This window comes from Lissotriton vulgaris, chromosome 10 (genome assembly GCF_964263255.1).
Source record: "Lissotriton vulgaris chromosome 10, aLisVul1.2, whole genome shotgun sequence".
NCBI classification, from domain to species: Eukaryota; Metazoa; Chordata; class Amphibia; order Caudata; family Salamandridae; genus Lissotriton; species Lissotriton vulgaris.
In genome coordinates, this window is record NC_141698.1 from 173,248,604 (window position 1) to 173,264,385 (window position 15,782).

General features: G+C 47.0%; 1 protein-coding gene across 1 annotated transcript in view; it reads left to right on the plus strand.

Moving 5' to 3' along the window:
- The first annotated feature begins 1,421 nt into the window (after nt 1–1,421).
- ANKS4B (ankyrin repeat and sterile alpha motif domain containing 4B) overlaps nt 1,422–15,782 on the plus strand; it is a 28,110-nt gene continuing 13,749 nt past the window's right edge. The window contains exon 1 of the mRNA XM_086940812.1: nt 1,422–1,705. Within this exon, the coding sequence (XP_086796938.1) occupies nt 1,542–1,705 (164 nt within the window). The 5' untranslated portion in view covers nt 1,422–1,541. The remainder of the gene's footprint in view (nt 1,706–15,782) is intronic.

The following is a 15,782-nucleotide window of genomic DNA, read 5'->3' on the forward strand; positions in this document are numbered from 1 at the left end:
TTTAAGTGCAACTTTACCAATAATTGTGTTTACAGTTATTTACTATCAGCCTGATTCATCATAGACCCGTTTTGCGAGTCTATAATAGCGATTCATAAGGAATCGCTATTACAGACTCGCAAAACAGGATTCATATAGGAATCGCAAAAAGATTTGCGATTCCTACACAATCCTTATTTGCGATTAGCAAATTGCTAATCGCAAATAAGGAATAACTCCCCATTCATACCTATGGGCCAAAAGGCCTTTTGACCCATAGGAATGAATGGGGAGTATTCCTTATTTGCGCTATAGGAATGGCCCATAGGAATGAATGGGAGTATTCCTTATTTGCGATTAGCAATTAGCTAATTGCAAATAAGATAGCGATTTAAAGGCTGCCAGGGGTGTCCAAACGACACCCTGTAGCACCCCTTAAATGCAAATTGAAACAGGTGTTGCGCACACACATGTCCAAAGGACATGTGTGTGTGCAACATGCAACTTAGAAAAATGCTTTTAAAAGCATTTTTCTGAGTTTTTGCTATTCACCACGAGGTTTGACCTCGCGGTAAATAGCGGGCCGAAATTGCGAATTCGCAATTTTTTAATGGATGATGAATTGCATTTAAGGAATCTCAAATAGAGATTCCTTAAATGTAATTCCTCGCAAAATTGCGACATCGCTATTACCGATTTTTGCATTTGGGATGATGAATCCCAAATGCAAAAATAGAGCTCGCAAAGGGCCAGATTCTCAGAATCTGGCCCTTTGCGAGCCGATTTCGGCTTGATGAATCAGGCTGTATATGTAGTTAGTAGAAATATACCCATACCTGTTTTTTTCTGTTTGCCTAGAAAATACCTCCTTTCTGCCTGTTTGTCATACGTATTATTTGAGTTCTTCTATTGTAGTAGGTGCCAATGTAGACATTGTGCCATTGCTTATAATTTTATCTGTAATACCTAACCTTTACTGACTGAATAAAAACCATAAAGAAGGCATTCAAAAAACATTAAACAATACGCCATTGAACTGCAGATCTCGTGTTTTATGTTCTATGTTTAAAAAAAAAATGCATATGGGAGCCTATGTCTGATTAGTAGCATTACTGGATTTGTTAACAGTCTGCTCTTTTATATTGACACAAAGTTACAAAAATAAAATACTTCCTTCCAAATACGACAGGCGTAAAATAATGTACATTTTGAGTTTTACAAAAGTTACACTCAGCTGTATTAGTTAAAGGACAAACAATACCGCGTATTTGTAATAGTCTCAATTAAAAAAATGCAAATGTATTTATACCTATTTACCTCAAAGGAGCGGGACTTTGAAACCGTTTGAAGTTGTGCGTTAACAGAGGCCCCCACCTCCCCGTTGTTAACCGCGTTGCAGACCTGCTGTCTGCAGAGAGTGGACTTTGCTTTCCCATTTCTGTGACGTCTTTTAATTACTCTTGAACGCACGTTGCTGCGAGGTGGCGCCGCGCATTCGGGGCAGCACCGTCCACCGACAGCGACGATCCACCGAGGGGCCCGGCGCAGGAAGCACACCCAACATGTCCACCCGGTACCACCAAGCGGCCATCGACGGCTACCTGGACCTGCTGAAGGAAGCCACCAGGAAAGACCTGAATACAACCGACGAGGACGGCATGACGCCCACGCTGCTGGCGGCCTACCACGGCCACTTGGAGGTGCTCGAGCTGGTGTGCAGCAGAGGGTAAGGGTGGCTGGCGGGCCTTTGCTTGAATTTTTAATATTTTGGTATTATTTTTTCAAAATATACGACACGAGTACACATTCTTAGTATATGTATCTATAAAAGATAGTGTTTTTTATTTTTTTTTCAAAACGCATAGCACGACTACACAGTCCTAATATTTGTATCTATCATTGATACAGTTTTTAATTTAAAAAAAATCAAAACACACAGCACGAGTACACATTTATAATTTTTTTTGCAGACATTGTTGAATCATGAGAATAAAAAATCCATTAGAAAAATTGTCAAGAACCGCTATTAAGGGTGAACAGCAGTGCGCCCGGCCCTTGCCTGTAAAGGGAGAAGAATCTCTAGGGACTCGTAATCTTAAAATTAGATATCAGTTTCTGGGGCTTACTCTCACTTCCACAAAATACACTACAACGCTACTGAATGAAGTCTGTTTTGTGATGAAAATTGTCACAGAGAAGTAGGTAGGTAGCGCCTCAATTTGTTCTTGTCGCCACCTAGCCTTTGATCCGCCAAATATGCTACACATGCATTGTTGACTGCCTGGCTTCATGTTGACTTTTTCAGAATACTAAACCTGCCAGAAAGTTTTTCAAGCATCTAAACTTGAGGATATTTTACATGCTTTGTAACAGCCTTTATATTTGTGGTTATGTTATGTTATGTTATGTTAAAAATGGGTTTTATATAGCGCTCAGCTACTCCAAGGAGTGTCCCGGCGCTTCAAAACCCAAATACGGAAGCAGGAGACAGACAAACAAGAGGCAAACCTATTGGACAAATAACCAGGACTTCAGATCCTTCCTGAAAGCTAACGGAGTACCATTCCTTCTCAAGAGAACTGGCAAGGCGTTCCACAGTTGGGGGGCCAAACATCGGAAAGAGCGACCTCCAATGCGTGACCGTTTAAAGACCGGGACCGACGCCACAGTCATGGAGGCTGACCGCAACGATCTGGATGGTTGGTAAAAAGCCAGCCGTTTCCTAATGTATTTGGCACCGGACCCATGGAGCGCTTCAAATGCCAGCGTAAGCGTCTTAAAAACAATCTGTTTACGGATAGGGAGCCAGTGAAGGGTTTTCAGCGAATCAGTGGCACTGGCTCTCCGATGGAGACCAAAAATGGCTCGTGCAGCCGAATTTTGAACAATTTGCAACCGCTTGAGAAGATATTCCGGCAGCCCGAGAAAGAGCACATTAGCATAGTCTAAACGGAAGCCAATTAAAACGCGCACAGTGGTTTTCCTATGATCAAGGGAGAGCAAAGGAAGAAACTTTCTGAGCATTTTAAGCAGGCCGAAACACTTCTCCACTAGGCCAAGGATCTGAGGCTTCATAGTGAGGCCGTTATCAATCTGCACCCCAAGATACTCTCCCTATCAAAATCAGAGCCCTTCTTGCAGGTGAGAAGGAGCTGGGTGTCGTCCGCGTATGAAACGATCTGGGCACCAAACGACTCTGCCAGTGCCGCCAGAGAGGCCATATAGATGTTAAAAAGAGTTGGGCTCAAAATTGAGCCCTGAGGAACTCCTACCTCCGGAGACGGCACCTCGGCAGAGAACGGGGGGCCCAGACCGTTTGGGGGCGGCCTGCTAGAAAGGACTTAAACCAGCTGAACACCGTTCCACGTAGCCCGATCTCCCAGAGTCTTAAAAGGAGACCGTCGTGGGGAACGGTGTCAAAGGCCGCCGACAGATCCAACATCACCAGCATCACCTTTCCTCCCAGATCGAGAACCTCCTTAATAGCCTCGGTGACCTCCAACAGTGCGGTCTCCGTGCTCATATTGGCACGGAAGCCCGACTGCGTGTCATGCAAGATGTTATGGCTTTCAAGGAAATTGGAGAGGGAGGAGTGTACATGCTTCTCCACCACCTTGGCAAATGCTGGGAGGAGAGAAATTGGCCTGTAATTAGCATGTATCAGAGGGTTCAGATTTGGCTTTTTCAGTAGCGGCAGAATGAGAGCCTGCTTCCAGGCCAAAGGGACCACTCCCTTGCTGAGTGAAAGATTCAACACCGGGTTGACTAGGGGATTAATTACTAAAGCCATTTTTCCAAGAAATTTGGCTGGGCATGGATCCAAAGGAGAACCAGTTTTTAATGTAGTGAGAAGGTCTAGCGAGGTAGAGCTGGAAAGAAAAGGAAAGGTAGAAAGGGTTGGGCCCTGATGAATCAAGGACAAAGGCAAAGAGAAGCTAATGATACTAGTAGGTTGGCTATAGTACATCAATTAGTCCTGCTTCACCAGTCCTGTGTGAAATATTGCTGACCCATCACATTTTGAAGTTGTGGTATGAGTTCTCAAGCATGGAGCATTGTCTTTGAATGCTTTTGTCATGCAGTTCACATTAACCAGCAGATAATGGTGGCCTTCAAAACAAAATGTGTTTTCCCCGGGTTATATTTGCAGCGTACGTCCTTGATAAACAAGACACCAATTATTTAACTTCCTGAAAGCAAAGTACCTATGGCGTTGGCCTTTCTTAGCAACAATACAAATAAAAAACAAATCTTACTTTGAGTGCTTTTATGTGTGTGACGTCTATAGTTTCTTAAGTATTAGACTTAAGGGACTGCAATGCTATTGCTAGGTGACTTAAGAGAGTCTTTTAAAGGTTTCGCTGCCAGAACTCCACACAATACTGACAAGCTGCTTTAAGACATCGACTGGTCCATGAAATATGGTGTCACTGTGCTTCCTGTCTACATATCAAAGGTTTAGCATTAACAATAATTCATTGATAGCCACTATTGGTTTTAAGTTTGAATATTCCTTCAGATGTTTACAATGTTTATATACGTATATATTATTTTGGCTTATTTTACCGCTACTCTAGGTCATGGGCATCAGAGTTGGGCACAACAAGAGAAATAAAACACACAAAGATAATTAACGAAGAATACATGGGAGTGGCATAAAACAAAATGTAGACAGAAGAAAATACTAATTTAAGCATTACTGCCATATAATGGAGGCACTGTTTAGGGCCTTAGCTACTTCTGCAGAGGGCGTTAATCATTAACTTGCTACCCTGCAATTATGGGCCCACGGGAAAAAGGAGGACCTGTCATGACAGGAATGAACAAAAAAAGGACACTAGTAGTACTTCATGCCCTGCAGGCAAGGACGTGGTCTTGGAACCAGTTTCAGGATATTTGGTGTTTAGGCATCTGGGCCCAACCAAATGGCTGATGTGACTCCTGAACAGTTGGCTGTGCAGGCTGGTGGATGCTTAGTGGGTAGAACGTTACAAGTTGAGGTTTGATAAGAGTCTGCAGTGAAATATTTTAGAGCTCGAATGAGCTTATATCCGAGCCGTGTACAAGCATCTGCTTCCCCATTCCATCCTAAGGCATTTTACTCACTGGTGTTTTGTGCACTCTGGAACTGAAGTCCAAGGCAGGAGGACATGGGATGGTTTAGAACTGTCTGGGGCTATGTAAAGTCCAGTTAAGGGCTAGGCAATAGGGAGTCCCACAGGCAGTGTCACTACTACCCATTACGCTACATTGCTTCCCCAGCACACCTCAAGGCACTGCTGCACTCTTGGTAGATTGGCACTTTCCAGCGCATGATGCGCCATATACCTTGCTCAGATGCACTATTGATGGAAAGTGGGGATTTAGATACTTCTTCCTTCCATCTCCAGACAAAATGCCCAGTTCCAAAACCCTCTCATACACGGCATTTTCGAAATTGGGGTATTTGTATAATACAAGCCTAGCCAAAACATCAACAGAGCATTGCACATATATTGGGGTGCCCATGAATTAGATAATCTGGGTGATTGTTTAGGAATACCTTTGCACAGTGTCTCTAGCTTCATTTGGTCTGATAACTGTTCACAGCAACATTTGCTATTCATTGATTGGGAGGACGTTTTCCCAAGGTTAAACTGTATACATACCTAGCATGTTTATAGATATATCTCTGATGAGCAGAATCTTCCAGTGCTAGCCTCCGGTGAACAATTGTGGTAGGGAATATCGGGGACAAACTATCAAAAGGTCAAAATATTCTGACCAGAATATCAAGGGACAAAATATCAAACAGATATGTGCTCAAAGGGAGGAATGGATTTACGATTCTTAACTCCACATCAATGTACCTTGAAGATAAATATATCACCAAAGTAGAATTAGGTATAGAAAGAGATACGGTTGTGTAATGAGATGGGTGCAATTGGGATGAGGTGGACCTTGAGACCTTTCCTTAACTAAACCAGTGAAGGAGCAAGTCTGAAATTCAAGATCAGTTCATTTCATAGTCTTAGCAGAAAAAGCATTTGGACTTGTGTGTGCTTTGTGAGTTCATTTGAATTTTCAGCCTACCCAGAAAGATATCCTTATAATGCGGGTATTACCGGGTGCCTTGCATTTGGAAGCAATATGGTCAAATTTATTTAGTTGGAGTGCATTATAGATCATACAACTGAATGAACCAGGTTCTGCCAGGAAGACAAAGTCAAAATGCAGTTCTTTCAAAATTGGAGACGTGTTCAAACATTCTTTGTCGGTGATTTTTTGAGTCGCTGCATGAAAAATGACTTTGATTGGGATCAGTAAGAACTCTGGGAGACCAGTGAGTTACTTACTGGCTTAATCTACGCGTGATGAGACAAAGAACTGGTCTGTAGACCACATTTTCGCAGGCAGGAGGAAGGGCTTGACTTGGTGCAGTACTGTAGACTGCAACCTCTTTTAAGAACATGGTTCTGAAAGGACAAAGAATGGTTAATGAAAAAGCGCAGTGACAAATGAGCGTATACGGAACAAGTTTTACAAGTTCTTTTGTTGAGCCACTCCTGGAAGTGGGGCTTGACAGTTACTACATTAACGAGGGCAAACGCAGTTCGTGTTTAGCGGAGTGCCAGGGATCTAGGTTTGAATGACGTACAATGCATAATCTAATCTAAAACTTTCATGAGCATTCACCACTTTGGTCTAGCTGGTTGACCTCAGCAAATTGGTGGATAGCAATATCTAGATGGACTGACGTAGAATTTCATTGTTATTACCCACTGTCCTAGTAGAAAGCAGCCCTGCTAATGTATGTATCCAACAGCTGCAGTGCAAGTCACCATTGGAAAAAAGCATTCTAGCATGTAATGACGCCTGGACCATCTTCTGCACGGTCAGTACAACACAGTATGGCCGACTGTGGAGTCCCGCCTCCTAAGATGGCTGCTATGTGCAACCGTAATGATTCTGCTGAGTATGGAGTGAGTTGATGGGTGGTGCATTTTACAGTAAACAAACGGCTGAGCATTGTTGGTGTGCAGACCTCATCTTACGAGAGGTGATTCTCTTATGTATTGTTTTGTTGGCTGATAGGCATTCCCCAGGGCTGCTGCCACTCCATCAAAGGGGGCAAAGACCTTGTTTTGAGGTCTGTGCTGGTCTGTCTAGTCATCACTACTCTTTGGCATACGATCCTGAATGGTGATGAAGCAGCTGCTCCTGTCAGGCTTACTGTACCCGACATGTGCCCTGTGCATGAAGCCCATTTTGCTGCACATGCACACTGTGCGTATCCCACCCACACTGAGAATCTAGAGTGGGTTCAGAGTTCATGTACTGGGACTAGGATCAGCCAATGAGAGCAGTTGTGTCGATAGGGGCTTGTAAATATGCCCCAGTGTGTCTTTTCAGCCATGGCGGTAAAAAAGACGCACCCTTTTTGCTGTAACAGCAAAAATACTCTTAATACTGACAGCACTTTCACACTCCTCACAGACTATCAGACACATGCTACTAGAAGCCCTTCCACACCTCTGACAGAGTAGACAATCACACACTACCGGAAGCATTCTTGCACCCCTCACAGACTAGCAGTCTCACACTACTGACAGCTCTCTCATATCCATCAGAGTATCAGTCACATCCTCCATGAAGCACTCTTACAACTTCAGGGTGCTAGTCGCTCCCTTTCCTCCCCCCCCCCCCCCCTAGCTCTCACACTCCTCATGGAGTAGCAGTCTGACACTACGAGCAGCAGTCTCACATCCTTAACACATTAGCAGTCTCGCACTACTGACAGGACTCTCACAGCCCTAGCAGACCAACACTGTTTTGTTATTTTATATTAAATGGATTTTGTAAAGCGCGCAGCTATTCAAATGAGTGTCCCGGCGCTGGGCGTGCTGACAGCAGTTGCTTTGCAATAGTGACCATCGAACTGAGCAGTAAAGCTGAAACAACCAAGTTTTCAGTGATTTCCTGAATGCCAGCAGATCCTGCGTCATCCTTAGTTCCACTGGCAAGTTATTCCACAATTGCGCCGCTTGCACCTGGAGGGAGCGTCCACCAATCCGTGCTCGGAGGTATCTGGGGGTTCGTGCCAGCTGAAGTGCTGAAAAACTACCTAGTATCCAGCACCTATGCCGTGGATACATTGGAACACTCACCCACTACTTACAGTACTCCTACACACTAACAGTCACACACCTCTGGAATCCCTGCTATACCTCTCACACAATAGCAGTCACACACTGCCAACTGCACTCTCACACCTCTCACAAACTAGAAGCAACAATAGTAGGTTTGACTCATAAATGAAAGTGCCTCTTCACTGATCGATGAGTTTGTGTGTGGCGTTGCAGACGTGCGAATGTAAGAATGAAAAATTTGGTGGATAAATAGATGAGTGAGTTAAGGGATGAGTAAATGCATGAATGCTGAGTGACTGAGTATGAACGGATGGGTGAGTGACAGCACGGATGGAAGCATCTATTGGCTTAGGCAGTGCTTCCTTTCTGATTGGGTAGAGACAAAGGTGTATTTAGCGCTGAACGACGCAGCTTAACACCAACAGGATCTCTGGATGGTTGTATGTTAGTATATCATTATCAAAAAGGCTGTCTGACAGAAATAATGTGTCGTCATTATTATTTACAAAAATATTGTCCACTTAGAAATAGATTTTCTGTCTTTAAATCACCCAGTGATTTTTTTTTAAGCAATATTTTGAAAATGATATTTTTATTAGGCAAGATTTGGGTTATTATATTCTGGTACTGTACCGTATGGAAATAGCATGCTGTTTTATAGGGTTTCAGTCGTTCGGGGGTCAGAGGGTCATTGGATCCGCACTGTTTCCCAGGATTTGTTAGTAGTGGGGAACAAAACCTCTTCCTGTGTGGTGATGTTTGCACCAAGGACCTTTTGACAGCAACGATGTACACGGCCCCCTGGTGGCTGGTAAGTGTGTCTGCAGCTGAACCAGCTATTAGTACCTTCCGGCTACCATTTACTGCTTTACTAGGGGGCCAATTCCGATCTCGGTTGGAAAGCACTCCGACCGAGCCGGATCCGGGGTGTTTTCCGACCGATCCGGATTCCTGCAGTCCGACCGAGCGAGTAAGATGCGGCCGTATGCTGTCGGACTCGGTTCGGTCGGACTCCCATAGAAGTCAATGGGAGCTGATCGTACGACGCATTAATGGGCTCCCATTGACTGAATGGGTACGTTGCGGACAAGTACGCCCCCTACAGTGGGTACGCGGTGGTGCCATCCGCACCATACATGCCTGTGTTGGGGAGAACCATGGGTTTCCCCCTGTGTCCGAGTCGTAAGGCTGCGGGTAACAGGGGGTCCGATGCGGACCCCCAAAGCCCAACTCCGGGAGCTATTGCGAGCCGGAAGCTCCGACTCGGTCCGGCTGTCCGAATCGAGCATCGTACTGGCTCGGTTGGAATTCGCCTCCATTGCGCGCCGCGGTTAGCTTATGGCCGAGACGTACGGAGCGGTTCGGACCCGGAAACGATTCAGACGGAGATTTCACGCTTGTTCGCATCGTACTTCGACGTCCAGACCCGTGTTCGAACAGGGCGGAAATTCAGCCTCCGAATCCGATCCGCTAATGCCAAACCCAATTCGGTGCCCTTCCGACCAAGATCGAAATTGGCCCCTAAATGGTGAAAACGTTGGTAGGATGTGTATGTAACCTTTGATTTACAGCAGGTGTACTAGTGTAGGTCCGTAAATGCCGGATCCATGTTAGATCTTCAAGATATCCATCTCTGATAAATTGACATTCAGTGAAATACATAGTCACTGGTTATGCTCAAAATCTATCATGAATCAGATCTTCCTGGTCCTACATTTGACATTCATAATTTAGAGCCTGCCTGGTTGATTTAAGGGAAGTGCATTTGGCTTTCAGAAACGATATAGACTAAAAGCAAATGTACGAATCGTTGCTAACCTTGTAACAGAATTACTAATGTGTTTTGGTATAAAAAATTTATAAAACATGTTCAAATAAAAAGAAAAAAACAGCCCACTGTTTTAGTTCTAATTCACTTTCTCAAGTGTGTACCAACATTTCTTACAACACCCCCCCCCCCCTTCGAGGCAGCTTGCCCTACTAACCATCGACCTAAAAATGAATTCCACATTAATATAACCGCTGTCCCATTTACAGAGGGAAATCATGTCACTGCTGATATGAAATTCAGATGCTGTGGAAAGATTGCAGGGTGTCTTCCTTCCAATACGTTACTTATTATGAATTATAAAAGCTGACGCCATGCACGCCACGGAGTTGCACTTTAGCCCTTGCTGATAGTAGAGATATTCCTCACTTTAACTCTCAGGGAGAATTACAAGCAGTGGACCTTTTTGCGTCATTGGTTTGCAGCATGATGAAGTATTTGTGGAGAGTTATAATAATATTCTGTGCTGCAATATGCACCATGTTTAAAAAAACATGGTAACCCAGAGAAGATCCTCTCTTGTTACAGTCTAGAAGCTCCTGGGACAAATATAGTTCTGCTTGGAACAGCCAGGCAATACAGTTGCTAACCAAACAAGGGTGTGGAAGAGGAGGAGAGAGGTCAAATGGATGGATTAAGGTGGGCAGATGTATCATACTCACAAAGACAATAATTCCATATTCCTTCAGAGATCGAAGTGAGATGGATCTGAGATCCACTTCTATCATAGTTACTTTCAGCAGTCCCACTGCTATTTGCAAACATCTAAAAAATTAATGTAGATTTGTGTTTGGAGTTTAATCCTTCCATATTGACAATATCCACCGTCTGTCACTACAACACATTTCTTAAAGTCTTTTACATTAGATAGAACTCATGTCATTCAAAGTGTGACCAGAATGCATGCAGGTGCTCTCTTGCTCCAAACGTGAAAGTGGGAATAATTGGCTTTACTTTTTACCACTGTTGTCGCAGTCTCTCACAGTGTCGCTGTTGTGGAGACCTTACGAGGAAGCGAACATTGTACTCACTGTGTCACTTCTATAAAGAGCTCACGGTGAATAGAATATTGTACACCAAACCTCATGGAGAAGAGAATATTGTACTCTGAGTGCCACTGCTGTCGAGAACTTACAAGGGAGAGTATATTGTTCTCCCATTGTCACTGCTCTGTAGACCACTAAAGGAAGAGAATAATGTACTCCTAGCAGCCGCGGCCCGTGCAGGTAAGAGAGGTGGGGCTGGATGGGAGGGATTTCGACAGAAGACGGCGAGGGAAAATTAATTATTTAATTTTCCCTTGTCTGTCGAATCCCCCTCCCACCCAACTGACGTCTGACTCCTAGGGCCCGATTATGCGGTACTCATAATTTTCTGACCCATGCGTAAACTCCTGTTTACTCATGGGTCACATTTACGAGAGTAAGGTATTTAACGCTTCGATAATTATTAGCCATTAAATTTCGGCAGGTCAAACCTGCCAAAATGTAACCGGGAAAAACATATAGTATTTACTGTATTATGCGGATTTTGGAGCGTTTATCACCAAGATCCGCACGTTATTCACCATAACCTCATAACAGGCGTTATTTATTGCACCCGATAAATAACATACCCTTTGGCATTGTTATTTATCATGGACAATAAATAATGCCTTAGCACGTAATCGGGGCCATAGGTTCACTTCTATGGAAACTAAATAAGGAAGAGAAAACTGTACTTAACAGTGTCACTTAGTGGCGACTTTACGAGGGAGAGAATATTGTATGGACCCTGTCACTGCTGTGGAGATCTGACAAGAAATAGAAAAATGTACTCACAATGTCACTGCTGTGGAGGCCTCACGAGGAAGAGAGTATTGTACTCCCAGTATCACTTCTATGGAGCGATACAAAAGGGGATGATGGACGGAGCGTTTGAGAAAATCAAACACTCACCCCAGTCAACTGATCTGGGTTTAATCCATCACCATTCTTTAGCTCACTCAGCCACCCCAGTTCAGACATGGCCATATGCAAATCAGTCTGACCCTGTGCCTCATGGGAACAGTCCAGCCCGAACTGCCAAGCCATGTCTTCCCTGGACCGGAAACAAGCATCCTGGGACCGGTTTCGGATTCATAATCCTCATCAGCCAGGCTATCTTGAATCCAGTGGCCAAGTGAGCAAGGGACTCACGTCTGAGCATACCCTGCCAATTTAGGGCGAACAAAGCGATACAAAAGGGGATGATGGACGGAGCGTTTGAGCAAATCAAACACTCACCCCCAGTCAACTGATCTGGGTTTAATCCATCACCATTCTTTAGCTCACTCAGCCACCCCAGTTCAGACATGGCCATATGCAAATCAGTCTGACCCTGTGCCTCATGGGAACAGTCCAGCCCGAACTGCCAAGCCATGTCTTCCCTGGACCGGAAACAAGCATCCTGGGACCAGTTTCGGATTCATAATCCTCATCAGCCAAGCTATCTTGAATCCAGTGGCCAAGTGAGCAAGGGACTCCCGTCTGAGCATACCCTGCCAACTTAGGGCGAACAAAGCGATACAAAAGGGGATGATGGACGGAGCGTTTGAGCAAATCAAACACTCACCCCCAGTCAACTGATCTGGGTTTAATCCATCACCATTCTTTAGCTCACTCAGCCACCCCAGTTCAGACATGGCCATATGCAAATCTGTCTGACCCTGTACCTCATGGGAGCAGCCCAGCCCGAACTGCCAAGCCATGTCTTCCCTGGACCGTAAACAAGCATCCTGGGACCGGTTTCAGATTCTTAATCCTCATCAGGCAGGCTATCTTGAATCCAGTGGCCAAGTGAGCAAGGGACTCACGTCTGAGCATACCATGCCAATTTAGGGCGAACAAAGCGATACAAAAGGGGATGATGGACGGAGCGTTTGAGCAAATCAAACACTCACCCCCAGTTAACTGATCTGGGGTTGATCCATCACCATACTTTAGCTCACTCAGCCACCCCAGTTCAGCCCCCTCAGGATCCTGGAAGAGAACAAATTCAGTGGGGACACAGCCCCATTTTTATACACCAAATCCTTTGTTCTGGGACAGGGTGGGGGCAGACCCAGTCGCAGCTGGTCCTGAGTACTCTGTTTACCTCAACCACCCTCTCTATTCACTGGCAGGGCTTGGGTCATCAGTCGCACCACAGGGGGCGGAGCCACCATTGTCTGGGGAAAACCCAGCCTCATTCAGGCCACAGGTACACTCCTCCCCAGCCATCAGCATGCTAATCTCCCACTCACCACCGGGCAGACCCATCCAGCCTTCCTGGAGCCAGGCTCACCAGCCTGCTCCAGCCAATCACACGCCAGACACATTTTATATTAATATGCCAACTCCTAGAAGTGGCACTTCTACATATGACACACTCATGCAACACACACCATTGCGAAGCATTCACTCTCACAAGTTCGCACATATCAAATTCGAACCTGTACACCCCACGCATCAGGAACTACCAGGGACACATACATTCCCCATGCATTCCTAAGGGAGGGCAGGCCTATCTCATCACATGCACTCAGAGTGCGCACGCACTTTCCACTGGGACACAGTGAAAGTATGCAGAGCCCAAAAATCACCATCACCAGGTCACCATTACAAGCAAAAAGTCTGGGGGTGAACCTGCCATAAGGGCCAAGTCCAACACCTTTTGTATCCCGCTCATTTCTGCCGCTGCCCCCTGCGGCCACGGCCCCTCACCTCCCCGCTCTCGCCTCCCTGCTTCGCCTCCTCGCCTTAAATGGCGGCCGCTGCTCGACAGCAGGAGTGATCCCTGACCCTGCTTGCAGGCCAGGTCACCCCCCTGCTGCTGAACACCCTCCACGCTCTCAGCACCGGCCGAGACCACCGCTGCTTCCAGGCCGCCCGAAATGCACCCACGGACCCTTCACCTGCCACACCTGCAACTTCACATACGACAGGACCACTCCAAGAACCGGACCCAACCACCTCCGCTGCATATTCCTCAACACCCGCTACGCACGTAAACACGCCATCGAGCTCCGGGACCTGCTCGACACCTTAGCCCCAGACGTTGCCTTCCTGACCGAGATCTGGTGGAACGACTCCTCGGCACCTGACATCGCCATAGCCATCCCATATGGCTTCAATATCTCCCGCAGAGACCGCACCAACGGAATTGGAGGAGGAATTGCCATCGTCCACAAATCCACCCTCCAGATCCACACCCTTGCAGACGACTCCCTCAACGCCGCCCAACACCTTCACTTCCATATCCACACCGACCCCGACCCCAACACCACCCTCAGAGGAACACTCATCTACAGACCCCCCGGACCCCGAGCCCTCTTCAGCGACTCCATCGCCGACCTCGCCAGCTCCCACGCACTCGCCTCCACAGACTACATCCTCCTCGGGGACCTGAACTTCCACCTCGAGAACAACAACGACACCAACTCCGCCACCCTGATCGACAATCTCGCCAACCTCGGCCTCCAACAACTCGTCACTGAACCCACCCACGCCGCTGGCCTCACGCTCGACCCCGTCTTCTCCTTGAGCACCCACATCGCCTTCAACCACACCACCGAACTCCACTGGACCGACCACCGCTGCATCCACTTCACCTTCAAGAAACCAACCACGCACCATCGCACAGAACAGCTGCCTCGCCGCTGCTGGAGCAAAGTCACCGAGGACCAACTGACCTCCACCCTCGCCCAGAACCAGCCCACCGACCCCACCGACACAGACGCCACCGCCCGTAACTTCAGACAGTGGATCGATGACTGCGCCAACACCCTTGCCCTGCTCAAGAAACCATTCACCAACCACCCCAGCAAGAAAGCCGCCTAGTTCACCGAAGAGCTCCAGACCTCAAAACGTACATGCCGGAAGCTGGAGAAAAAAGGCTGCCACAACCACACACCAGACAGCCACGCAGCCCACAAGGACGCCATCCGCAGACATCACCACCTCATCAGAACAGCCAAGAGATCGTCCTTCAAAGCCCACCTGGATAACCACGCAAACGACAGCAAAGAGCTTTTCAACATAGTGAAGGAACTCTCCAACCCCAGTGCCAACACCAACGACGTCACGCCCGCGCAAGACCTGTGCGACTCACTGTCCACCTTCTTCCATCGCAAGGTCGCCGACATCCACGACAGCTTCAACACCTCATCCGCCAGACCACAACAGACCCCTCCCCTAACGCCAACTGCACCAACCAGCTGACCTCCTGGTCCCACGTCAACGACGACGCAACACGCAAGGTCATGAACTCCATCCACTCAGGATCTCCGTCAGACCCATGCCCACACCACGTTTTCAACAAAGCTGACGAACCATCGCACCCCAACGACGGAAGGTCCTCAACATCTCCTTTGACACAGCAACATTCCTGGAAAGCTGGAAGCATGCCAAAATCAACGCCCTCCTCAAGAAGCCCAAGGCGGACCCCAAGAACCTCAAGAACTTCCGGCCCATCTCCCTGCTTCCAATCCCGGCGAAGGTCATCGAGAAAATCGCCAACATACAGCTGACCCGCCACCTCGAGGACAACAACATCCTAGACCCATCGCAGTCCGGATTCAGACATAACCACAGCACTGAGACAGCCCTCATCGCACCCACAGACGACATCAGACGCCAACTAGACAACAGCGAAACTTCAGCCCTCGTCCTCCTGGACCTATCAGCCACCTTCGACACAGTCTGCATCCGCACACTAAGAACACGCCCCCAAGAAGCCGGAATCCAGAAGAAGGCCCTAGACTGGACCACGTCCTTCCTCTCCGGCAGAACCCAGCGAGTCTGCCTCCCACCCTTCCGATCCGAAGCCACCGACATCATCTGCGGCGT